Source organism: Lipophrys pholis (genome assembly GCF_963383615.2).
Source record: "Lipophrys pholis genome assembly, chromosome: 9".
In the NCBI taxonomy this organism is placed as follows: Eukaryota; Metazoa; Chordata; class Actinopteri; order Blenniiformes; family Blenniidae; genus Lipophrys; species Lipophrys pholis.
This window is the reverse complement of record NC_137639.1, coordinates 2,026,445-2,053,536: the sequence shown is the minus strand read 5'-3', so window position 1 is coordinate 2,053,536 and position 27,092 is coordinate 2,026,445. Positions and strand designations below refer to the sequence as shown.

The window sequence follows — 27,092 nt, the reverse complement described above, 5'->3', positions numbered from 1 at the left end:
CGTACAGAAATACTAAACCTTCTCCCTGTGCCAGCATTACATGTTCTATAGATATATTGGCCCCTTGCTTTATGATCGCATCAGAATTTTTGTCGTGTGACAATAGCTTTGTGAATAATTAGTTTTTTATCATGGTCAGTTAACATTCTTCAAGACATTTCAACATGGATCCCAAATGATCTCCAGGGCCTGGATTTCACTGCGGGAATGTGGGGATCGCGCATACTTTTGTTGCTTCCTGTAAATCTGTCTTTCTTAGTGTGAGAATTTTCTGCACATGGTTGGGTGCAGGTGTGTTTGTGCAGGTAGTCTGCACACACACACACCTACACACAGCCATGTGCAGGTGTGTGTGTGCAGATAGTCTGCACACACACACCTGCACACACACACCTACACACAGCCATGTGCAGGTGTGTGTGTGCAGATAGTCTGCACACACACACCTGCACATGGCTGTGTGTAGGTGTGTAGGTGTGTAGGTGTGTGTGTTTTCAGATCGTCTGCCGTGGCAGAAAAGCCCTCCCCGGGAGTTCACCCTGTAAGTGCTGTATAAAACCGTCTGGAACTCCACATTTAGTGGCGGATCTGACAACACCTGTGGGTGTGCTTAGATTTTTTTCTTTTTCCCAGAAAAAAGTAGTTTTAAACACGGCTTCTGTGATGGGGTGGCAGACGGGCGAGCGAGAGGAGAGAGAGCGCAGCAGGTCGGCACGCGTCACTGAGGGCTGTCAGCTCCTGCAGTCCAGACCGGACCACATAAAGCAGAACATGATGGCTGCAATAGTGAGACGAGCTCAGGAAGACAGAAATATCACTTTTGGGGGAAATTCTGGAGAAGCAGAGTCTCAGAACAGTGCCGGTGATGGTGGAAGTAAGATCTGACGCTCATTTCAGAGCTTGAGCAGTTTGACTTTAACAGAGCTGTTATCAATTTCAAGGCCCGAGCAAAGGCCCCCTCCCCCCGAAAAACCATTGCCACGGCCTTGAAGTGGAAGGAGATGAAGAAGAGGAGAGAGAGAACAGAGGAAAACAGCACGGAGAATCACAGCAGTGTATTTAGTTCAGAGAACGTTTTTTGTTCTCTCAACTAACCAGAATACGGATCACGAATCAGGAAGAAAATAACGGCCACGATCTTCACATGTCGAGATAATGTTCTCACTTTGTGTTAATATCAATCCTGCACTCCTGTTCAGGCTCACACATACGTTGTTACTTTAACCACTGAGTTAATAGTTGGAAACACATGAAGCAGAGAGGCAAGACAAGGAAAGACTAGAGTATGGAGAGAAGAGGAGACTAGAAAGACTAGAACATGAAGAGGAGAGGAGACGAGAAAGACTAGAGCATGAAGAGAAGACGAGAAAGACTAGAGCATGAAGAGAAGAGTAGACGAGAAAGACGAGAGCATGAAGAGGAGACTAGAAAGACTAGAGCATGAAGAGGAGAGGAGACGAGAAAGACTAGAGCATGAAGAGGAGACTAGAAAGACTAGAACATGAAGAGGAGAGGAGACGAGAAAGACTAGAGCATGAAGAGAAGAGTAGACGAGAAAGACGAGAGCATGAAGAGGAGACTAGAAAGACTAGAACATGAAGATGAGAGGAGACGAGAAAGACTAGAGCATGAAGAGGAGACTAGAAAGACTAGAGCATGAAGAGGAGAGGAGACGAGAAAGACTAGAGCATGAAGAGGAGACTAGAAAGACTAGAACATGAAGAGGAGAGGAGACGAGAAAGACTAGAGCATGAAGAGAAGAGTAGACGAGAAAGACGAGAGCATGAAGAGGAGACTAGAAAGACTAGAACATGAAGATGAGAGGAGACGAGAAAGACTAGAGCATGAAGAGAAGACTAGAACATGAAGAGGAGAGGAGATGAGAAAGACTAGAGCATGAAGAGGAGACTAGAAAGACTAGAGCATGAAGAGGAGAGGAGACGAGAAAGACTAGAGCATGAAGAGGAGACTAGAAAGACTAGAACATGAAGATGAGAGGAGACGAGAAAGACTAGAGCATGAAGAGGAGACTAGAAAGACTAGAACATGAAGAGGAGAGGAGACGAGAAAGACTAGAGCATGAAGAGGAGACTAGAAAGACTAGAACATGAAGATGAGGAGACGAGAAAGACTAGAGCATGAAGAGACTAGAAAGACTAGAGCATGAAGAGAAGAGGGAGCCATTGATGCAGCAGAGAGAAAGGAGAAGATTTCAGTGATCTGTTGACCTCTGGTATGAGTGGGACAATGTAAGACCTAAAGTTAGGCTCATGCATGGATTAGTTCTTCCTGACATCTGGCTTCATGTCGGACTTCCAGAATTACCTTTAGTTAAGAGCTGAACCCTGCATTTATTATCTTCTCAACTGGATAACCATTCAATGGTGATAACCAATATGATTTGTTATTTTACAATTGCTCATGGTGAGTTATTACTCATTACTGTACACTTAATTTAAAGTCCAACACCCCCCCCCCCCCACCACCACACACACACACACACACACACACACACACACACACGTTACGTCCTGCGGGACCAAATGTGACGCATGCGAAATCGCGATTTTTCCCTAACAGAGCAGTATTATTTGAGAAATACTATTTTATTTAATTATCTGGAAAATATCCAAGACAATCAGCTGAGACCTGCTTTTGGTGTCCTCAGTTCTTTAATGACATTTAATAGGCACTGGTATCATCAAGTAGCTGGCAGTTAGTACTTATTCTTTAAAAAGTAGTATTCCTAACTTTATCTAATGCAGTGCCGCCTTGTTTTCAGGACTGGTTGCCTACAACTGGTGTTGAAGGGTTTTTATGGAGCCTACAGCACAAACACACTTTATGTTACATAAACTATACATCTATTCCCAAAGCTAAATATAGTTTTCCCTCTTGTTCCATTTATCTGAAAAATGTTGTCTATTATTAACGTTTCACCTTAATTCCATTGTTTTGATCTTGTTTTTTGTCTCTTAACTTGACATACAACTATATTTTAGTTTTTTATGATTAATGTTAATTGTTTGAGTTTATGCTTCCCAAGAACTGTCTCTTAATTTGAAAATATGTTTGGCCCTGATAGAGCTTTAGCTTTTCACAATGAACACAAATACCTCATGAATGTTGTAAAGATCTTTTACCGTTGGCTGTTGCCAGTCGATAGGTTTCATCAGCAGCTGGTTAAAAGAAATCCACCGCTGCCAGTATAAATAGTCTGCATGCAGAATATTTTAGTTTTTGTTTTTGTCATGTGCACGCTGTGTTCAAAGGCCCCGAGTCTTTGAATAACCTTCTGTATGTCGACGCTAACACAGCTGTTCTCCAAGTCTGACGGCCACCATCTATATAACAGTTTCAGATGTGTGAAAACACCTTGAAACCAACTTGTAAACAAACATGATCTATCTGGGCTGTGCTCCTCGCCGCAATTATAGCACCATGATCGCTTGTGGAAATGAGATTCCTGGAGATTTGGAGGCAATCACCACTAGAGACACATAACAAGGCACAATCGCTCCCGGAGAGAGAGGGAAAATAAAGGATGGGGAATGGTTTAGACAGAGGAGTCGGTGCATAGAGGGTGACAGAGTTAAAGGGGTTGGGAGTTAGGGGAGGTAATGGGAAGGGGGGTGAGAGTGACAGGAAGGGAGGCGAGCTGTTAGGACGAGAGGGAGGCTTCGCTGCTGGTCGAGCCGCTGGACGAGATAAAGGAGAAATCATTCAGTCAATCAGCCCGGGCCGTGGTGCAATCATCAGATCTCATCTGTTTTCAAGAGCAATCCTGCCTTTTATTGAGCTGTTGTGTCTCTAACAGGCAGACTGCTGCGGGGAGTGTTAACCCTCGCAGTGCCGCATGCACCTGCAGCCACATCAGCGGGATGTCGGGATGAGATGGGAATCAGGTTTTGACAGGCTGCTTGGTGGGAAGTACAAATGAAAAGTTTGGTCCTTCTGCCTGGGATAAATACTCCTTCGGGGTAATGGTATCAGACTTTGGGAGGATACAGATAGATAAACTTCTTTTACATTGGCTCAGTGCTTATGATGAGTGTCCACTTTTTCCAATTGACCTTTTTCAGAATATTGGTGTGGCGTGAACTTCCTCCGACCCTCTTTGGGAGTCCACTTATTTGCTGTCTGAAGAAAAAGTCAACACATTTTAAAGGTGAATTCATTGATCTGCTCTTTGGGAGAAAAAAAAATAAAGGTTAGATCAATGGAAAGCCTTGTGTAATTTTGAGTGTCTCTAATTCACACTTTTTGTGTTGGAGTGAATAGTGATGATGCAACAAAACAGGCCTGGATTACTCACGCTTCACAAAAGTTTACAATGGAAACGTTGGAGTGTAAATGGGGCCTTGGACATTTGGCTTGGCCACCAGACAATTGGATTAAAGAATGTCGAGATCTAAATGGAATAAAATGATCATTGAATCTGTGTAAAACACAAATCACAATTTTGTAAAAATGTAAGCTGAGGTAAAGGTCCAGGTCGAGGGTGTAGAACGGGTGAATCACACCAAACCTCAGGAATAATAATTGATAACATCATTTTCTAGAAATCTCCTATAAAACAAACTATCCTGGTTCAAGCCAAAGACATGCTGGAGAAGAAATCCCTTTACATTCTTTACAATGGACTGGTTTTGCCTTATTGAACTGACTGCGCGGAGGTATGGGGAAACACTTATACAAGCTCATTACAAAGACTTTATATTCTGCACCAAAGAGCAATAAGAATTATTAATAATGTTGGCTTTCGTGAACACACCAATCCACGACTCCTACGATACAAAACTGTAAAATTTGTTGTTTAAAACTATTCAAGTCAGAAATTTTTCTATGAAAGAGAAAATGGTCTCGATTTACAGGGACAGTTTCTGTAAGGACTCATGAAGTTCTCACTACCTGGAAAAGTTTCTGTGTTACCATCCGTGGAGTAAAACTACAGAACCACTTCTATGTGGCGACCAAAGAAATATCCAAGTCAGTTCAGTTCAGACACAAAGGCTGAGCTCTGGTAGGTCCAGGGTTCGGTCTGGACCACGAGGGGTTCTTTCTGCTGTTGCATTGACGTGATGGCTGAGCTGTTACTGTTGATGTTTCACCAGCTGCATTTACATGCTCACTGTTTTCAGATTAGAGGATCTGATTGGCCAATTTACTAGAACACTGAATAAACTAATCAGAATATTGAGCCAGATTATATGTGACCCAATGAATTTTAGTGGATCAATCTATGATGTTTGCAGTCTGTGACGTGTGCACAGAATTCACCAGAGTTATTTGTGGTGCTTCTTTTTTTCATTCTTTTTGAAACTGCAACATCAAAGCTTCCTTCACCTGGTCGAAGTAGAACCAGGAAGAGACGAGACGCTTTTGTGTGCGACGTGGCCAGATTGTGCCGCTGCATGTCCCGCCTCCCACACGTCTGTGACGTGCTCATGTCACGACGTTAGCTGAGCTGACGTCACAGACATGCACACAAAACTCCGACCCGATGAACTGTTTACACAGACCACGCCTGGATCGAAACTCGGACGACACCACCTCCTCCACACTGATCAAAATATCAATGTGCAAATATAATCAGAATGAAGTGTTTATATGGTGCAAATTGAATGAGGTTGATCCACGTAACCACAGCTAGTGTATCGACATTTATCATCTTAAACTGGGAAAAAGTTGTTTGACTTAAAAATGAAGTTAATGACAAAGATGCAAAGGGATTGGATGACGTAAGTTTACACTTCTACATACTCCCTTTCAAACATGGAAATCCAAATGAGCAAATATCCATGACAGATTGTTATTCAATTCAATCAGCTTCATTCATAAAGCACCAATACAACATGTCGAGGCGCTTTTTACAGAGAAAAACCCAACAAATCCACATGAGCAAGAATAAGACAAACGTTATTTTGAAGCTCCTGCTTTTAACGTAAAGTTGAACTTCCGGTATTTTGCCAGTAGAATTTTGCCGTCAGTGAGATCACCTGATAATCAGCACCTGATGGCATTGCTGATAATTTGTGGATTTTTTTTTCCGTATTTCTTCTGTGGCTGATGCATTTCATTACTGACATGCTGCATGTCTGACATGATGAGTCAGGTGGCAAAATGTCTGCTTTTCTCAAAGATCTGGGTTTCAGTTAGAGATTCAAATGTGGCAGCAAACTTCTCACCTCGCGTCAGTTCGATCCCTGATAGAGGGTACAGCACAGTATTAATCTTTGCCAACTCAGCATTTATTATTTTGCTGTGTTTTGAAACACAGCTGCTCCTTCATCGCATGTTCACACTCAGTATCTGCTTTATGTGGAAAACGTCTTTGCATTGGATCCAGATGATGGTCTAGTTAGCAAATGTCAGCTTAAGTTGAGAAGCTTTTTTAAATGGAAGAGAGTCAGCTGCACAGACATTCATTGTTAGTGTTGTCCATTTGACTTTTTCTACTTTACTGGTTGTTCATTGGTGTTCAGTCGCAGCGTGGACCATTGCAACTCATGATAATAAAGCCTCCTTCCTCTGTGATCAATTGAAATTAGAGGTAATGTTTAAACTTAGGTTTGTCTTTGGTCTGTCTCAGCAAAGAAGAGAAAATGTAAAAAGGATATCCCCCCACCCACCCACGTATTTTTTGATAAAAGGAGGAAATCACCTCGGACCACATGTCTTTGCTCCCGGCAGTGACCTGCAGCTCCTCCCGGGGGATCCCTAGCAGCTCGGAGGCCCACAAGGAGATTTAATTCCTGCATCGGGTCCTGAGCCGACCTCGGAGTCTCGTCCCAGCTGGCTGTGGCTGGTCGACCCCCAGTGGGAGTTCATCCTGACTTTCTGCCGACCTGTCTGCTCCCAGACGCAGTTCAGCTGACTGAGACAGAGAAAGTATGATAGTGATCGTCACTAGCAGAGCCTGAATCAAGGCATGTATAAAGTCCAATAGTGAGTCATCCTTTACTAGGTTTTCACAATGATATGCTGTCTTCTTGTCCATTCAAAGACGAGTGTCCCAAGAACAAGAAACCAACATGTTGTACAGACGTAACTCAAATCTGTGCAGCTCAACTGTGCTTTGTACAACATTCAGTTCTTCATGGAACTATCCATGCAGACACACAGGACTCCATGTTGGGTCCAGCTCACTTGCAGCAGGCTAAATTCTCTTAAGCTTTCAGGTCTGTTTTCATTTTGGACGTCATAACTTCAACAATGACATGACGGCGTCACATAGAGACAGCTATATATCCATGATGGGAATTTCCCAGCCCGCCACATCCCAGATGAGATCAGGTGACTGCAGGCTGTTGACTTGGTGTTCATAGCAAGGGTCTCAAACTTGTGGCCCGTGGGCCAATTGCAGCCCGCAGGATGATATTTTGTGGCCCCCACCTTGATATGAAAGTATAATATTAGTGTGGCCCACCAGGGGAGTGGACCTCCGCCGTTGCCCTAAACCAGCCACCCCGGTACTTTCTACAACCTCCCAATGTCACGATCGAGCACAAAAATAAAGGCGACTGCTGCTGGTTGCAGCAACTGCCTAGAATTTGACAATATGTGATATCTGTTGTGAAATTAATCAGACCTGGGAGCTTGAAGCACAGGGGATTCCTCCACTTGCAGCGAGACATGTAAAAGAAGTACTCAAGAAGTTGAGCTCAACCATTAAGCCAGCTGTAAGCATCATATACTTTTATTTTGACACTGAAACCAACAGGAACACCATGGCAGGAAAACATCCCACACAAAACCTTCTTCACTCTCGGTTAACAACTTATAACTAATAAACTAAACTAGATGAACTAACTAACTACATGAACTAAGCAACATAATCACAACACAGCCATCACCAACACTACAAACCTAATATAACCCCAATAATTACTTCTAAAACACGGCGAACAGAAACTCCCATAATGCATTGCAGCGATCAGCTCCGTGACGCTCCCTATTAATAAAACGGTGGCTATATGCTGGAGATCGGGGGTTTAAAACCATGAGTGTGAGTGATGTGGCTTTCAATGTCATTTAATTGTTGTGTGATTCACGATTATTCAGAGTTAAGAGAGCATTCGCCGCCCTCTGTGGCTGTGAGCATCAGCATGAAGCATCGGTAGTGACGATCAGCATTCTCATGCTGTATTGGTCATATACGCCGCTTTGCACACACTGGTAGTTTAGCTGACTGGATATATTGAAATGTGGCGCTGCAGAGCTCCAGATCTGGCTGCAGTGAGCTGCGGCCGCAACTCCACCTTCTTCGCGCCACTATTGTTGCGTAATATTGTTAAATCCCTGCGTAGTTCACAACCCCTCCCACATTTTACCGTACTCACTATTGTTGGACCGCGCAGCACAGTTGGTCTGGGTGTGCTTTGCCTTACCGTACCGGTACCGTACTGTACTGTCCGGCCCACCGCGTTCAGGGATGTACTGCAGTGGGACCGAGGCTCAAGGAGCCGCAGCAGAGGGACCAGAGAGCCGCGGGTTGCCGACTCCTGTTCTAGACCTCCTGAGGGTCTCAGCTGCTTCTTCTCTCAAGACAAATGTGGCTCAGATATGTGAGAAGAAGTTTAGGCAAGAGAACCCATGTTCAGAAGAACCGGTCATGATCTTCATTCAATGCTCCATTCATGTTCAGAAGAAAACATTAAAACTCTTAATAATGACATTTGAGGATTTTTTTGTACAACTTTTTTGTGGAATCTGTGATGCGGCCCAGCCTCACCCAGACTCTGCCTCCGGTGACCTCTGGGGAAATTGAGTTTGACCCCCCCTGGTTTCTAGCTTTGTTACTCACTGTTTTATCTTGCAGGAAGCAGTCATCAGAGGATGGTACAATGCTTTAACACCAGTTTTCATACCGTTGCATTGTCTTTCCATGTGCTTCACCATTGATTTTAAGGGAAATGTCTTAACAGTTTTCTTCTCTCTCGTACTTGTTTTGACCTCATGACACTGAGCTCCTCCTCCCCCTGGACGGGGCTCCTCGCTCAGCGCCTGGTGGCCCAGGTCTTCTTTTAACCAGGGCTGCCTTTGATTTCATGGTTGTTTTTCCTCAGCTGTATCTTTCAAGATATTGGGGCAGTGCTGGGTGGCCTAAAGTTAAAGTAATGGACTTGGGATTAGAAGTTTGCAGGTCACCACTGTGGATCCCTGAGCAAGACCGTTGAGCCCACAGTTCCCTGGGTGTCCGGCCATGGCTGCTCACCACTTCTGCTATCTATAGTTGGGGTTAACTGTGAATAGGATGAGTTACATGCAGAGAAGTAATTTGCTTGAGGGGATCAATAAAGTAGACCAGGTGATACAAGGCAGCATGGATCCATGGTGTCGAGGCATTTTTACACAATTCCGAGCCGACTATTTGAATCTAGCAGCAGAAACCCAAACAACGCAGACCAGTGGACTTTAGTCCTACTTTCTGTTGTCCATCGTTGGTGAGTGTATTTGAACTGCAACCTCAGGCCAAGGCTCAAGTGAAAACTTAAACCTTTAGTTCCATTGTGGGTTTCCATTCACACAACAGAAGTGCTCTCAGACATTGAAAACACAACTTAAACATTGCATCTTTTGTTTGTTATGGCATGCTAAATGCAATCACAATCTGCAAAACAGGCTCCACAATAAAGTCATCTTGAACCTTGAAAACACAACTTTTGTGAAACACTGCTGCTGGTCATGCGCCCCAGTAGCAGTAGTAGTAAGTAGTTCTTCTGCACATGCTCAGGAGCTGGACAATAACAACAAAGTTTCCTCCATGGTGACATGACTGCCAGTCCATATCCTCCTGGGACTTGGGAGTTTTATTTTGACAGTCACCGTAATAACAATCCAACTTGGTGGTGTGTCCATAGAAAGTCCTCATGCTCCCATCGCTAATGTTTAGACCCCGATGTTCTTTGTTCTTTGTGCACGTGTGTGTGGTTGATTATGTGTGTGGTATTAGAAAAACAAACAACAGCACCCACTTGTGGCCTGACTGCTCACTACATCGTTTTCTGTGTTTCTCTCGTTTTTGTGGAAACAGACATCTTTTTCAAAATGCTGCCGCATAAACACACTTTGATGAAAAGAAAAAAACAAAACCATGCGTTTTCACTTGAAATGTTGACGCGTAAACTGGGCCTCAGTTTCTTCTTGTCTTCTGCTTCAGGCTTCACCATGTTGCGCCACACTGAGCATAATAAGCATAAAACAGCGTTTATGACACAACTTTCCATTACATTGTAAAAACACGTCTACCTTTGTGGCCTGTTTGGTAAATAACCAACCTTTTTTGAACGTTGTACTGTCTTTCAGTCTGAAGTAGTATTGGCGTATTTTGTTGTCAGGAGTGTTGAGATGTACTGGACCGCCATTCAAAGGAAGGAAATAATGCAATCTTGTGCAGGCAAGTCTTTGATGGTGTCACCTTTTCTTCACGGTGTGATCGAGCCTGTGCTTCTCCTCAGAGGTCAGCTGGAAAGTCAGCGGTGAAGTGACCAAACCTGCCTTCGGCTGCCAGGTGACCATCCAGTCGGAGCAGGAGAAGCAGATGATGAAGATGTACCGAAGGGAGGAGAAGAAAGAGAGGAAGAGAGGCAAAGGGGCAGATGACGGCGACTCCTCAGATGCCGCCCTGCCCTTCGACCCCAGAGAGATGAGAGCCCAGCGGTATGTCATCTCTTCAAACTTTGTGTCTGTCCTCCTTTTCCCGTTCGTCTTTGTTCTCCCCTCGGCTGTCCGTCTCCACCTGTGCTCTCAGGAATCCACAACAAAATAAACTCCTGCATTTTTCATGACTGCTCTGCTGAAGCTTTACCGTAGCTCGGGGCTGAAAAAAGGAACGACTCTGCAGCTTGTCACATCTTTTCTTGTCGAAGATTCAGCTAAAAGTTTAATTTCAGAGGACGGGGGGAAAAGAGCAGCGATCTGTTTAATTAAAAACTTAGCATGGCCAAATCCAATGCAGTGTGAAGGAAAAGATTAGTGGAGAGGTAAGCCACTTTAGGAAGCAACATAATGCCTCACATCTTTGCCTCTTCATTTGAATCATCCATCAGTGCCATTATTTATCTTCCATGCAGAAATACAGGCAAAGAAAAGAATTCATGTAGAATCTGAGTTGTTTGCAGTGTGCGTCTGTCTCCACGCGGTGTTATGTTTTCCTCCTATTGCTGTTGTGTGTGGCACCGATTGTTTTCTGTTTCTCGCGCGTCCCTGCAGAGAGCAGTCCCTGCTGACCGCACGACGGGAACCCGTTCTGTGCCGAGACCGAGTGTACGAACGTGTCCGATACCCCAACGTGTACGACTGCTACGCCGAGGCCACCAAGTCGTCTGCGTTTGTCGGAGGAGCCAAGGTGAGACTCCGAGGCTCCGTTTACACGGCAACGTTTTTAAGTGAAAATACAAAAATGTTGTTGTGTTTTGGGGTCTGTTGACGCATCAGCGGTGCTCGGAGTCACCGAAATCGCAACTTTTTGAAAAGGAACCCTAAAAAATGTTACTGTCTCAACCTAAAACCTTTCTGAAACAAAAATGTAAAAATGGTGTATTTTCACTCAAAACGTCGGGTACACAGGACCTTGGAGTGACTCTCTACACCATCTTGTGGGAAAGGGTAGTATTACAGTTAGGGATGTCCCGATCCGATCGGTAGATATCGGATCAGGGCCGATATTAGTGATTTGTGAGTGATCAGGAATCGGCAAATCCAGCCGATCACCCCGCCGATCTAAAAAAAAAAAAAAAAAAACGAGGTCCACTACGTCACCTAATAACCACAACAATCAGGGACTAGAAGCTCGGGTGGAGCTGCAGAAGCTAGAAGCAGGCGGAGCGGGGCCATAGACCTATAAATCTAGAGTTATATTAGTGGTTTATGTGTTTATGTGCAGAAGGCTACTTCTAAATTTCTATGTGGTCTGTCTTCTTCTGCGGTTTTATTGTGTTTGGTGAGTCACAGCGCCCCTAAAGGCCTGGCATGTGTACTACATGCCCTGAAGCCTCGTGTTGAGCCGTGTTCATAGTGAGGTGTGGACGGGAGCTTTTTGGAAGCAGGCCAGGAAGGAAAAATATTGTTTTTTCGTTGTGTGGATGTACCTCAGTTTACAACAACAACTAAAGAGAAAGAGAAGAATTTTGATTCAATAAGTGAGTTTTACAATAATTTCTAGGTAAACAAAGCTTCTGCTAATAGTGCTTTTAGCTTCAGACATCTTAGTTGCTCCAAAAATAGTCTATTGAGTATCTTAGCATAGCAATGTAAGTATCGGATCGGGAAAGTATCGGTATCAGCCGATACTCAATTCTGAAAAATCGGATCGGTATTGGGGCCAAAAAAGTGTGATCGGGACATCCCTAATTAGTTATTATACAGATATTAGTGGTATTGCAGACGTCCAACAATAATTTGAAAAGTGCATTGGTATGATTCACCTGCGCAGTGAGAATCATTGCACTGCAATAACATCTGTCTGACTTCTTTATTGCACGTTACATCGAGGAGAATGTGTCAAAATAAAGGACTGGGATGGAAATGCAGCAGAAAATATTAAGGGGTCTCATCACCCTACGTTCCCTCACATGAGGAATAGAGAAGGAGCTTTTCCCTTTTTCCTACTGAAAGCTGTCACATGCAGTGATGCATTATTTGCTGCTGTCTTCTGATTGGTTAGCTTGTTGGTATGCAGCGTGACATGTTAGGATTTGGTCTTCAATTTCTGACTCTGGCTGTTCCTGCTCTCTTATATTGCTTTTAAATGGCTGTCAGCAGAAGTGATGCACAGTCAGACGAATGGTATTTAAAACTAAACGTTTTGCTAAAAAAAACAACAACAACACAAAACACCCAGTTAAAATCAGTCCGTGGGCAGAAAGCTGTGGGAGTATGCAATGTTTGGTTTCAGCTGAGTTTTAAAAGTCAGTGGCTCTTTACAGACTTCTTTAAATTTTATTTTATTTGCACACCAAATTGTATTTTACAGTAACAACAGTCTCACAGTTTCAGATGAAAATGTGCCATTTAAACAAAAGAAAGGTCGAATAGTTGATCCAGTAAAATCTGTATCTCCTTCACGCTGCCTTTCCAAAGCCTCCTCTTGGTAAGATAACCGGGATTAAATCCAAATAAAGGAAATTCTCAGATAAAAATCGAGAGTATCTGTCATTTACTTCCACCGAGAACCTGCTTTACTGAATGTTTGATATGTGCAGAGAAACAAGTTAATGGTTTTAAAGCAAACTCTAAAACCAGTAGAAATGACTGAAAAGGGCTAAAAGTGTAAATCTGAATTAGATGGGCTTAAATGTTAATATAGTTGAACAGATAAAAATGCTACAGGTGAATTGAAAAGCTCAAGGAGCTAAAACAGCTAAATATACCTAAACGGGTGAAATGGGCCTGTGAAAGCAGGATGGCTCATTTACATTTCTCTTTTAAAAGACAAATTCTGCTCCTAGAATTCATCTGAGTAACCGTGACCAGCACTGAAAGTGCCATCTAACCTGGAGTCACATTAATCTTTCACTCTGTGTAGCCAGAAAGCTGACAAATAATCCTTGTCATTAGTTGACTTTCACAAAGACTTAATAGAGAATTGCCAGTGATCAGAGAATGTTCAGATTAAAAAGGCCTTCCAGACCTCGCCCATCTTTAAAGTCCTGCGTGTGAGACTGTGGATGTCCTTGAGAATGTAAGAAAACTGTTTTTCTGTTTGACGTCCAGTTGATGCTCCCGGAGGGAATCCGCAGAGATAACTGTAAGATGTATGAAGAGGTGGAGATCCCGCCCAATGAACCCATGCCCATCGGATTTGAAGAGAAGCCGGTCTACATCTCAGACTTGGATGAGGTAGGACCGCCTGCGGCGTTCTGTTTGCCAATACATTGAAATGTTACTGCTGTTTGATGGTAAAACCTCACTTGTCCAACACTGTCATCCTTATTATTATGTCATCAAAGATTTGGTTTTGCTCGCACACCAAATTCACTGTGACTTGATGTGCCGCTTGTTGGACGCTTCACAACCACCAAACGCTTTGAGTTGAGCTCAGATCACATTACCACTCCTTAAACCAGGTGGGTCAAACCTAAGGCCTGTGGGCCAAAACCAGCATCCAGGAGGCTCCAAACCACCAAGCAAATGGTATGAATTTCAAAGAAAACTTTAATAAAAAAAGAAATGAATACAATTCTTAAGATCAGTGACATGAAACAACACAGAGACACAGTGGCGGCCGTGCATTTCAGAGCCAGGCCTTCACTAGTGCTGGTCTGAGTCAATCCACCCTTCAATAACTTTTTATGGCTACAAAAGCCAAGTTATCATGCAGAAATGCAGTATAAAAAACCTTTTCATCACAGATAGATACTCATGTAGCCAGAATAAATACCTTTACTGAGGAAATAAATCCAAGTTCACGTCTCATCTTCTGCTGCAGCTGCGTTAAAAAAGTGGCTGCTATTCCTGAAGCTTCTCGGGGTCGAGGACGGTGATGGACGTCAGCTTTTCGTGGTCTTGAAAATAATATAATGGAAAATAATATAATGGAAAATAATATAATCCTGAATCCTGCCATGGAGTTTGTAGTGAGCACAGATAAATTGCACTGGTGCTCTTGGAGTGCTGCGATGCGTTCAAAGACCTCTTGGAAAAGTCCCTCTTGAAAATGGTTTTGACAATAAATCTGCAACCAAATGTCTTGATCTTCTCCTTCAGTCATTGTAGGTTCACAAAACCGCTATTAAATCAACACAACTATATTTTTGTTCATGCAGCTGCTACAGATGTAGTCAGCTAGCTGGAGAGTGAACTCTCCCACCATCCAATCAGAGGGCTTGAATATGCTGACGTCACGCTAGGCCTTCCAGAAGGTCCTGAGTCGCCAATATCAAAATCTGATTGGTTGAAGCAGCAGCGGGACCAACGCTTGTTTAACACTGCAGACGCCTACAGAACTGAATCTGAAGGCCTCAGGCAGATTTCTTTACCCGGCAACAGGTGATGGCTGGACTGTGATTGGTTAAAAGCTTTAATATGGAAGTTCAGTCTGGAAGCAGCGCAGCCGGGGGAGAAGCTCTGAGAGGAAGAAGACAGACAGTTTGGAATTATTTCATAAGTATTCATGGACAAAATATAATCAACATCAGTCTGATTCAGATATTTTTCTTCGGCCTGCAGAGAAGCCTTGCAGGCCCTGACGGCCCACCACTGAGACCCGAGCTGAGATATCAGTGATACTGCCGTGAAAGTAGCTTCCAGGTTGCTGTGAAACCAGCCTCAGAGCCATGCTGTTGGGGGGAGTCTTTAAAAACACCAGAATGCAACAGTTATAGGAGAATTTTTATGGACATTTCACTTGATTTTGCTTCATTAAAATTGGCTTTATGTTGAGATTGTTGTCAGTTTCTGCAGTAATTTACATTATGTATGCATACTCTGCAACACAACAAAGAAAAAAACTTAAAAGTTTGAATTTAAAGGTTGTCATGGCATTATTTGATAATAATTATTATCATAATACATTTAATTTTTAATGCACTTTTCATTTAAAAATCTGAAAGTGCTGCAAGCACTGGTATTTCACTGGTCCGGCCCACTCAAGATGAAATTGGGTTTGACACCCCTGCCTTAGAGCATGAAATCAACCTACCGGGTACATCCTAATTTAAACAATAATGACATAGATTGTTAGATTGACCTCAGGAGATCTGCTCTACTTGATATAGTTGAATGGTTAAAGTCTTCAGGAAGTTAATGGACGATGGTGCAGGGATGCTAAATGCAAAAAGGCTAACCTCCTGCGTGAAGGAGGTTAGCCTGTCGGAGCATTTTAAATGACGACAATGTTAAAAATGCTCGACAATTTATTCACACTTTTGTTTTGTTTTTTGGGTTGTTAACTGGTTTTAATTCAGGAAGTGTTGTCTTAACGTTGTGAAAATTGTATTATCTGTATTGTTGCACTAAATGCTCCACCTCTCCTGTGTCTGGTTTGTTGTGTGTGACTGCACTGTGTAATAATAATGTGCTTGGATTTGATAGAATAAGAGCGGACTCCCACCTGGGCCGTTACTATAGCAGCTGTACATCAGTCTGAAGTACCTCTGTATGAACAACAAGCCGTGTCTGTTCAGCTGCCAGGAGAGTTTGCTGATTCCCCGGGATATATGCACTCCCTGTTATCCTCCGTCTGAGCGAACAGGCCGAGCACTGTGGCTGGAAGGGCCAGTGACTGATGGTCTCTCTTAATGGAAGTGCTGTAGCTCTCAGCCGGCTGTCAGCAGACACAATGACCCGTCAGTCTGACTGACACCTTGACTGACAAACCCACACTCATACTGGTACATACAGTTTTCCACTGTATCAGAGGGCAGCAGGCTCCAGAAGCCCTTGGGGAGTAGAAAGAAGAGGAAGAAGAGGACTCCAGCACACATCATTGTCTTTTAAAAGCTCTGCTCCCATCCTGTCTGCTGAAGTGGCCTTTGTAATCCATCATTACTGCATCACGAGTGAAGATACAGTAGTGCAAAAGGTCAACCCTTCCTCTCAGAGTTTGGCCTTTTGTTTATGAAGGCACTAAAGTATTATCCCGCTAAAGCTCAAAAGCATTTTGTCACACTTCAGGACACTAGTGTAACTGCTCACCTCTCTTAACCTTCCTGTCACTCATGCTAATGGACGTCATAATAAAGAGGATCCGGTCCCAGGGTGTGCGCGTGTGTAATCAAGTGTCTGTGGATGAGCGTGCGCGTGCATGCAGTCGCCGCCATGTCAAATTGATGAACGGATGGTTTAATCACATCTGCACTGTTGCGCTTGTTGTTCTCACACTTTATAATGCGGGCTCAGGTGCGTGTGTGTCCGTGTGTGTGCTGGGGTCTTCTCAATGCCTGTCAAGTTCAATCCTCATCAGGTGTGTCTGCCAGGATTTCACCATTAATCCCTCCATTAGGCGCCAGCACGTGTCCACGGAGACCCACTACGACTGTAGTTAAAAGCTTTTTATGCAATCACAGTCTCAAGTCCTAAACTTTCTGGTTGAAGATAAACTGTTTATGAACAAAAAACACACTGCAGGCAGATCTCCTGGATGTGGAAAAGATATATTTACGACGGTTCGGTGCACATTCGCAGTAGAAGTGTTTCATAAAAGTTGCGTTTTCCCACGTTTCCCGAGAGACGGAGTCGGAGCAATTTCACAAACTTCAATAAATCCTCTCAATAGACTTGTCATAATTCCATGGTTAAGCTCTATAGTTTTAGATTGTTCCACTGATTAATTTAACCACCAAGTCTAACGTCTTATTTTTACTGTCTTCAATGCAAAAGCTTGACATTTCTTTACCTATTTCCACTGCATTTTGACCTCTTACCTTTATTTATACCTTACTGGTTGATTGGAATGGAAGAAGAAAGTCATTTCCTGGAAGAAAGACAAACCATGATGTTGTTTATTTTTCCGCATCAAGTTCTCCGTCAGCTCGGTGTGCGCTGTCAATCAGATGTGCAGACATCACTGGATCCTCTGCAAATCCTGCAACGACGTACGAACCAAGCCAGATGAATGGAGGCTGGAGTAAATTGTCTGACGCTCCATCTCTGTCTTCTCTCACTTTGTGAAAGGCTCATCTTTCTCTCATTTCAGAGTTTCTCCCCAGCCCACTGCTAGTCTTCCCCTTCATCTCTGAGAGTTCCAGTGTAACTGATATAGATTGATATGGAGCCTCTTCTTGCTGAGCGATGTGAATTAGCCCCAGTCGAGCAGCAGCTCTATTCATTAACTTAAGCCTGGGCATCTCTGGAACAAAGTGCCTCGCTCCTCTAAAGCGCCAACGCACAATGCCTAATAAGTCTTTACGTGCTATTAGGAGGGCTTTGAAAGGCAGCCTGAAAAGTCTGACACTCCCCCGTCCTCCCCCGTCTTCCCCTCCCTTCCGTTTACACTGAGTGCCGATTGTCATTTATTGAAAGCTTGCAAGGGAAACAGGGCCGCACGAGCCTTTAATAGCACTGCGAAACATTAAAAGTGGGGAATTTATTAGGGTGCTTTTTAACTAATGAATCAGGGTCCAGGCATCCTGCACTTGCCACGGTGGTAAAAGCCTCCTTAATTCATCTAAATAGATATGTTGCCGTGTGAGAGCAAGTGGAACTCTTTGGTAGTACTGATGGATGAAAAAGGAACTGCTGCTTCTCCTCATTGATATACTTCATGCTCCTCGCAGCTGAACGGGCGCTAGAACTCAAATATAGACAGCGGCATTGACAGCAAACACACTACTGCACTGGGTCTGAACTGTGATGCTAATTGATAGGAACCACTCAGGCTGCGAACACGGTGCGAGAAATGACACATTTCCACAGGGAAGGGGTTTGCAGAGGGAGGGGGATTAAGGAACATAGAAAGCTTTGCTCTTTAGCAGCTACAGGAGAGCCACAGCGTGCGTGGGCTGGTTGAAAGGCAGAAATAATGAATGACTCTTCCCTCCCACTTTGTGCTGAATATCTGCAGCTTGACACTCAAAGATCTAGAAACATGGGCCCTTTTTCAACAGGATTTTATAAACAGACCATATGATTCATCAAAAGTTGTTTTATGTTTTTGTTTCACAAATTATCTTTTACTTGCGTCCCTCCCTCAGGATGTTTCAGAGCTTTTAACCAAATTGCAAAAGCCCCAGCATGGATGTAAAATCCACAACATGAATATAGAATCCACAACATGAATACAAAAGCTACAACAAGAAATACATAAGTCATGACAGAATGCCAGTAGTTCAACACAAATGCAAATTCCCACAACAGATAGAAAAGCAGCATGAACGTTAAACCTACGACATGAATGCAAGAGAACAAAACAAACACTAAAACAAGGATTGGTAGAACCACATCACAAGTGGTAAGGCCTCAACTGACCGAAGCCACAACACATAATGCAAAATGTACAACACAAATGGAAAAGTCACAATGAATGTTAAAGTTAACACATACAAATTCACCAATGCAAAAGCTGCAACACAAGTGCAATTTCCGTAACAGAGTCGCAAATTCTGCAACAGCACGGTCGCAAAAGTTGCAACAGATACACAAAAGCCACAACACAAATGCAAAAAACAGTCATTTGGGCTGAACTCGACCTGTTTTGTTTGACAGCCTTCAGACCCAGTTCCACACATCTTAGGGCTGATAGAAATGTAAATGACTGTGTGAGATGGGCTCATGATATCACATCATATCGACCGCAGGCTTGTGAATCAAATCGAATCGAAATCGTATCGTATCTTGATGAAGCTGGTGATTTACACCTCTACTACCTATCTATCCCGGTTGTTTGTGGCTACTCATTAGCTACAAGCTAACTAGCCTCGCCACCACAGGTTAAAGTGGCTGGACTTCCTCTTTCGGTACGGACCAATCAATGAGCCGCAATTGTTCTTCACTTCCTCTCTGGTCAGTGTTTGTTTCGGGCGACAGCGCCCCCAAACCAACAGCTGTTGTAATTGCGTGAAATTTTCCAGGCGGCTTGGTTCCATTTCCTTCGACGCAGGGTTGTGAACAACACGAGGACACGTCGGGCGAAGAACACGGAAGCGGCCGCAACTCTGCGGCCGTTGAGTCATTCTCGGTGACACGGCGCAAACGTTCTCATTATGAACAGCAGCGTCCAGCTCCTGCTGACTCTCCTCCCCCCGCTACTGAGAGGAGCGTCTGCACCTTGTAGAAAGACCGCGATGTTGTGTTGCGCGCCAACGTTTCAATAAATCTGGTTAACAAAACAACCAGTGTGTGCAAAGAGCTGTATGTGAACAGCAACAGGAGGGTTCATGGAAGATGAAATATTTAAATATTGCAGGCAAGTAGAGGATGATGATCGTCACGACCAATCAGCAGACGGCTGCATTGCCGCTCCTCCTCACAGACCCTTCCTCGGTGCTCGGTACCTCAAAGGAGGTGTAGCGGAAAATTGTAGCCGGTGGTCACGGTTTTTTCTGTACCATCTGCGACTTTTTCGGTGGGACCACGCGAAGCTCCGTCCCGGCACAAAAAGTGTGGGGGGGCCGCGGCTATAGATTTAGTTGTGGCCCTTTGGGCGTCCCATGTCTCAAATACTGGTCTGATGAACAGCTGATGGCTCCTCTTCCAGTCCTGCTGTGGGAAGTGGTGGTACAGCAGAGGAGGAAGAACATCTCTGTTTTGGCCTGACACATATTTTAGTGACCAAAAGAAAGTTGTATTAGTCAATTCATGCCTAATTAAGTGAATATTGAAACAATAAAACAACTAGAAAAGAATAGAAAGGAGAAATCCACAACATGAATAGAAAATACACAAAATCTGCTTCTCAATGACAAAAGGTGCACCATGAATGCCATGGGGACACATGAAATCTAAAGGAATATTGTTCAGTCACTTTTACTACAAATGCTCTGCAAATGGTGGTTCTGATGGTGCTCCGCCGGCCGGACCCCCGTCCTCAGGACCAAGAAGTCCTGCTGGGTGCTGCTGCCCCTCCAGGTGATAATGCCCCGTTGAAAACACTCACACGCTGTGGAGCTTCTTCACCAGGTGTTGATGTGACAGGACCACGTCGGGTCCTGTGTGATGCTGACACCCGGGTACCTGAAGCGCTCCACTCTCTCCACCTCGGTCTTCCTGATCCTCAGTGGGTCCTATAACCTCTGCTGCTTCTTGCTGTAATCCACAATCAACTCCTTGGTCTTGCTGACGTTCAGGAGGAGGCTGTTTTGCCGCTCCAGTCCTCCAGGTGGCTGATCTCCATCAGGTTCTCCTTCTCGTTGTTGTTGGAGATCAAACTCTCTACTGCTGTGTCGTCAGCAGACTTGTTGTTGGTGTTAGAGTGTGGAGACACAGTCATAAGTGTACAGTGAGAAGAGCAGAGGGCTCAGCACACAGCCCTGGGAGGCACCAGGGTTCAGGATGCGTGAGGGGGACAGGTGATTTCCCACAGAATCCCCTGTTGTCTGCAGGTCAGAAAGCTGTAGACCCCCCTGCACAGGGAGCAGGTGAGTCCGATGTCCTGCAGCTCAGTGACCAGTCCGGTGGTTTTTATGGAGCTGAATGCTGAACTGAAGTCCACTAACAGCATTCGCATATAATTCCCCTTCCTAGTGTTCAGGTGGGCCAGGGCTGAGTGTAGCAGGTGGATGATGGCATCGCCTGTGTTGGTGTCAGGTCTCTTTGTGTTCAGTTTTTGAGCCTAACTTCCATCATTGTGTCTTGGGTTCTGAGTGCTTTCCAAACAAGCGTAACTTTACTGTCCTTGAATACCTCTGAGTGGCACTGCTACGAAGATCTGTCAAAACCTTTCTTTTTTTCTGTGAAAAGGTAAAGAAAGTGACTATAATTTAAAGATGTTGACCACCCTCACAGAGGCGTTCAGTTTTCCATTCTCCTTCATTCACTGATGTATAAAATCCTTGAGGAGTTGCAGAAGCTGGAATTTAAACTTTGAACTGCTGGGAAGATTTATACGGAACACATTTTTAGTGTTGAGCTTCAATGATGAGCTTGACGGTATGTGAATGGGCTCAGAACATCAGGTTGCTGTTACTTGGCTGTATTGAGCTCACCTTGTTTTGAAGAACCATGCTTTCCTGAGAAAACCTGATCTGAATCAATAGCAGCCCTCCGTAGAACAGCCTAAACACATTGTGCCTTGGTGTGAAACTCTGATTGACGTTGTGCGGCTGCTAACACGAGTTGGGTGAAGGTTCATGCTGTGAAGCTTGTCTTCCTCCACTTCCTAAAGCTATTCTGTGTGGTTGAAGTCCAAAGTGTGTTTATTTTGCAGTGATAAAATATAAATGTAGAGAATAGCACATCAGTCATCCTCCGTTGAAAGTGGAAGGTTGCTGTGTCCAATCAGGGAAAGTCCTTTACTCCCAGCTGATGCCAACAGGTGAGCCGGCCTGGTTTCCAGATTGTTCCACCACTCTCGCTCTCTCAGCAGCCTTTGATTCTCCTGGCTGTTGACAGCTGGCCCCCTCCCTCTTTCTCGCTCTGTAGAAAGCAGTGCATGAGCACAGGACGGCAAAGATGAGGCAGACGTGAACAGCCCTCCATCCATAATTAATCCACCTTGATTGCATTTCCTAATCCAGGTTTGACGTGCTTCCCCCCTCCTCACTGCACACACACTATACACGCACATGCTTGGACTCACTAAACACAAACTGACAGTCTTCAAGGCTTCCTAATGCAATTTAAAAGTTCAATAAATCTTACGTTTTTATATAAAAATACACTCAAATGGCACCCACATGAAAATATACCTGTTGGTTGAGAGGAATTGTGCATTTTCATTGGTTTGTTTTTTTATTTTGTTATATATTAAGGTTGGGACTATTACATATCCATTTTGAATAATTGATGGAAAAAAGAAGGCGTAATAACAATTATAGCATTTTAATTGTGCTTTATTATGGCACTCCAAAATTCAATGTTTGAGTTTTCCTGAGAAAAAAAGGCTTTTATCCGAACCCCGATTTAACTTACATCAGTGTGTTTCTACCAAAACCAGCTTGAACTGATAAACGTTGCTTTTCCTATCATCTACCAAGATTTCTGGACAATTGCAAATATTCAAAAAGCCACTAATTAATTCCAAAAACATGTTTGTATCACTTTTAATTGATAATGAAACTTACCCCATGATTGCGTCTTTTCTGATTTAACTACTCATTTCTCAGTATTCAGTTGTGATGATATAAAAAAAAATATTGCGAGATGTTGCCTTGTTTGCTGAATTGAAAATGAGTATTGGCACCACATTGGAGCAGCCAGGCTTAATATATATAGGTACATCTCAAAAAAATGTAATATTGAAAATGTTCAATATTTTGTGTCACTCATTTCAGAAAGTCAAAGCCATTTATGATCTAGGCTCACAAAGTTTTTCATTTTCGTTTCAGAAAAGTGATTACTTGGCAACATTGTGAAAACAGACATTGTGGTTTTCCTGGGTGGCCACTAGTGGGTGCTGTTTGTTTTAGCCGCTCCTCCACAACATTTCTTCCTACAAGGCGGGTTTGCTGCAGTTCTTTCATACTTCTTATTAATGTTCTGAATCTTCACAATGAAACTTTTCATAATCACCAGTGCACCTGAGCCCTCAACAATCTTTTTCTTGTTATTTAAATGGAGGTAAATATTCAGGGTGAGAGGCATCGTTCTGACTGTATACTCATTATTCCTGATGCACTACGAGGCCATGGGAGGCAAAAGTGTCGCCTGCAGATTTAATGAGCTGTTTCTGATTAAAGTCTTAATTAGAAGATTTGGATGAAGTTCAGCTCGAGTCTCTCTGCTGTCATGGAGTTTGCATGTGCTGCTGCTGGTGTTCTTTTTTTCTTCTTGAACCAGTTGCATTTTGATGTTGTTAAAGACAGTGATGTGTGACAGTCAGCTGCCTTTGCTGTTAAAGTGCAGAGAAAGTCACGTTCTGCTTTCATCCTTCAGTATGTACAGACTCTGACTGAGGGCCTTGGAGGAGATTCTAATGTTTGGCTGCTCATCATGCACAACATATCAAAACTTTCTGAAGTCTGATGTCACAGACGGTGTAAACCTGCTGCAATGTCACTATTCTTTCATTCTCATCCGTTCTGTGTGTTCAGCAAGGTTTCCCAGCAAGGCTTTCCATAGAAAACTGTACTATTACCACCTTCTTCAATATTTTAGCTCCTTCACTGACTTAAAAACGTGTCATTTTGAACTACTGACTTTTGTCTTAATTTTATTCCTCCCAACCAGATGTGTTCATCAGGTTTCAGAGTTGGTGGTTTGATTCAATTCAATTCAATTTTATTTTATTTGTATAGCGCCACATACAGCACAGTCATTTCTCGGCACGTTTACAGAGAAAAACCCAAAAGTTCCACATGAACCAGCATAAAAGCATAAAAGCAATGGAAGAACTAGCCTTTAACAGGAAGAAACCTTCTGAACCAGGCTCAGGGGTGGAGACTTTCTGCAGGTCTGTTGATCTTTTCATTTTTTGGAGTGTTAAGGTTATATACTGCTGCGTCTATACACACAGGGCAGTTAGTAGCGTCTAGTTGTACTTCGAGATTGTATGTGCTGCAGAGTATTTCAGCACTACAGGGTGTAGAAGGATTGGTTGAAATTGCATGAAACATTTTTATTTTCCGATCAAAATGAGCAATTTGTCAGAGAGATTGGCAGCGAGCCGGTGAATTTTCACTTTTTGTTCAAACCAGCAGACTGTAGCGGCGAGCTACAAGCTAGCTTCCTCCGCGTTATCGTCCAGATTATCGGAGGTGTGCAGAGCGCCAAAACTAGAATGTTTTGCCCTGAACCTGGGCTGTGTGTGTTGTTCACTCTTTAATTTAACAGCAACTCTTCAGTAAACTGTACATCTACTCCACCATCATCTGGATCATGTGGAGTTTCTTAACACGCCCCATGACGTAGTAGAGTGGACCAATCACAGCCCTGCTGGTCTGTGTACTTCCCCTTGTGTTTAAGTATTTAGAAATTGTTGGAGCTGCACGTTGGGTGAAGCAGAGGCTCTGCAGAGCAGGTTTAAGGCTACGCAGAGCCTTTGTTTATAGGGTTTAAATGAGGCTTTACTGGACTCAGGCTCTTCTTGGTGACTGATGTCCGTCTGGACTCATCTTAAAAAAGGAGAAACAATTTCCCAATTTACTGTCAAGTTGGTATTTGGGAGGTTCACATTGTGTATCATGTAATCCCATGAATCGTGTCCTTTTTCCTTCCTGAAGCCTTCAAACCTTCAGTTAGTAAGTTGAAGATCTGTGAGCTCATTGTGGTGATGAGCTGTGCTATCTTCTCAGACTGGGCGACTGGGCGGGATAAGAGCTTATGTGTTGTGTTGAGTTGTTGACACAGGCCACATGCTGCCTGCGCTTCACGTTCTAGATGTACATTCAGACAAACCATTCTGGTTTAGTGAGATCCCATCTCTTCATTTCACACTGTTGCTTTAAAACGATCACTCTGGGAGTGAAGACGACTGCTTGAACATGAATAAACACTAACAGACGAATGTTTCTGACGCTGACCAGTGAGGGACAGGATGGTTCACCTACACTGGACAAAACATTTTGGACACAGTGTTCATTGAGTTTCAGCTGCCTCCATGTTTTCAGGACTCCTCATTTACATTGACGTTACTTTCTTTAAAAAAAACCAGATTGTAGCATTCCAGTGAAACTCGGTCAGAAAAACTGACAACGCTTCCATAAACTGAACTCAACTGATCATACTTTACTAATTCCCCTGAGGAAATTCCTTTTACCCGCATTGACCCATCGATGGGCAGCCACATTACGGTGGTCCGGGGAGCTGATGGGGGTCTTGCTCAGCGAATTGTCCACTGTGGGCATTGAACCTACAAGCTTCCGATCCCAGGTCCGCCTCTCGAAGTCACCACTGCAACAATCCACATGCTTGGCATCTCATGGGAGCAGTTTGGGCTTCAGTGTCTTGCTCAAGGACACTTGGTCACGGGGAATCAAACCTGCGACCTGCCGACGACCGCGCTCTCTACTGAGCCCTGGCCGCCACAGAGCAAACTTCTTTTCAGCACAAATTCAAACATTACATGGTATTTGATTCATGGGTTAACTTTCCCAGCACTTCTTTTGACTTCCTGTGAAATGTGAATAATTGGCTGTGCAGTGTGGGTGAGAGTGAGACGTAAGGTGGATTGTGCCTTGTTTCTCCCCCGTTTTCGGCCTCCAAAGACTCTCTGCTACTTCAGCAGGTGCTTACGGATGAAGTGATGGATTACCTAACTCCTTGCTATCTCCGTCGTCCTCCCGGCTCTCCCTACTCCTCCTCATCCTCCTCCTCCTCCTTCTGCTGCTGAAGCTGCTGCTGCTGCTGTTCTGTAGGGAAATGAATGGGCCTCCTGTTTGCTGCATCCGACTCTCACTCTGTCAAACTCCACCGTGCATCTGTTGCAGGGTGGTGGGAGCCACCGCGCACGTGCATGCACATGGATCCATAGGTCCTGGGATTTACGGTGTGTTTGTGTGTTCCTGAGTGTGTTTGGCCAGGTCATTTAGCACTCCGCATGCAGGCTTGGAACAGGCTGATAAGCTGTTTGCAAAAACTGGCAATTAAAAGTTGATCAGGCTGTCAATTCAAATGGAATGAAATGGAACCAGAAAGTAATTAAAAGGATGGCATGAAAATGACAACAATTATATCTCTTAGCCTCCCATTACCGATGCACAGAGGAATTTAATTAGTTTAGGAGCTCATATAGTGATTCATACAGTAAACACGTAATAACACAAACTGCTAGACACCCCACAAAAATATAAATAAATGAATAAATATCGCAGCGGATGCTTTCCATCTACACACAGGCTGTCAGTCTCAGTTTCAAAGCTCAGCCCACATACAGAGCATGCCAATAGATGTGGACAACACTGGTGTTAAACTGTAGCCGTTGAATCATTTACTGCAATCTATCTTGGACCAATTAGTGTGTTTTAAGTGGCTGGTGGATTGGTGGGGTATTCCCAGTCCTCCCAGTTTGCCCATATGGCCGTAGGCTGTGGATCCGCTGTGTTAATGAGCCTGTCAGTTTCTATCCCACTCAGCATTGGACCAAGATGGGCTTATGGGTAGCTTACACACACACACACACACACACACACACACACACACACACACACACACACACACACACACACACACACACACACACACACACACACACACACACACACACACACACACACACACACACACACACACACACACACACACACACACCAGAATGATCAAGATACCGATGGCTTTATGTGACTAACTCACTCAATCCAACCATCTCTTTATACAGAAACTTTTGCTCAGATTTTCCCTGTAAAGCCAGAGATCGTTGATTGCCTGAGGATCCTCATATTGAAAATGTTGAGTCCTGCTGGAGACAGCAGCGCAGTTCTGAGATTGTAGATCTGCCCCAGACTCTTAACAGCTGCTCTCATTACAAACTTTATTTAACCCTGATGCTTAAAGGTTGACTGCGGATGTACAAAGTATATATATATATAGTTATATATATATATATATATATATCTATA

The 27,092-nt window shown here is 43.8% G+C and overlaps 1 protein-coding gene across 1 annotated transcript in view; it reads left to right on the top strand.

Moving 5' to 3' along the window:
- The window catches only part of ascc3 (activating signal cointegrator 1 complex subunit 3), a 218,626-nt gene that overhangs the window by 39,740 nt on the left and 151,794 nt on the right, over positions 1–27,092 (top strand). The window contains exons 6-8 of the mRNA XM_080471968.1: positions 10,461–10,662; positions 11,215–11,350; positions 13,717–13,842. Of these exons, the coding sequence (XP_080328094.1) occupies positions 10,461–10,662; positions 11,215–11,350; positions 13,717–13,842 (464 nt within the window). The remainder of the gene's footprint in view (positions 1–10,460; positions 10,663–11,214; positions 11,351–13,716; positions 13,843–27,092) is intronic.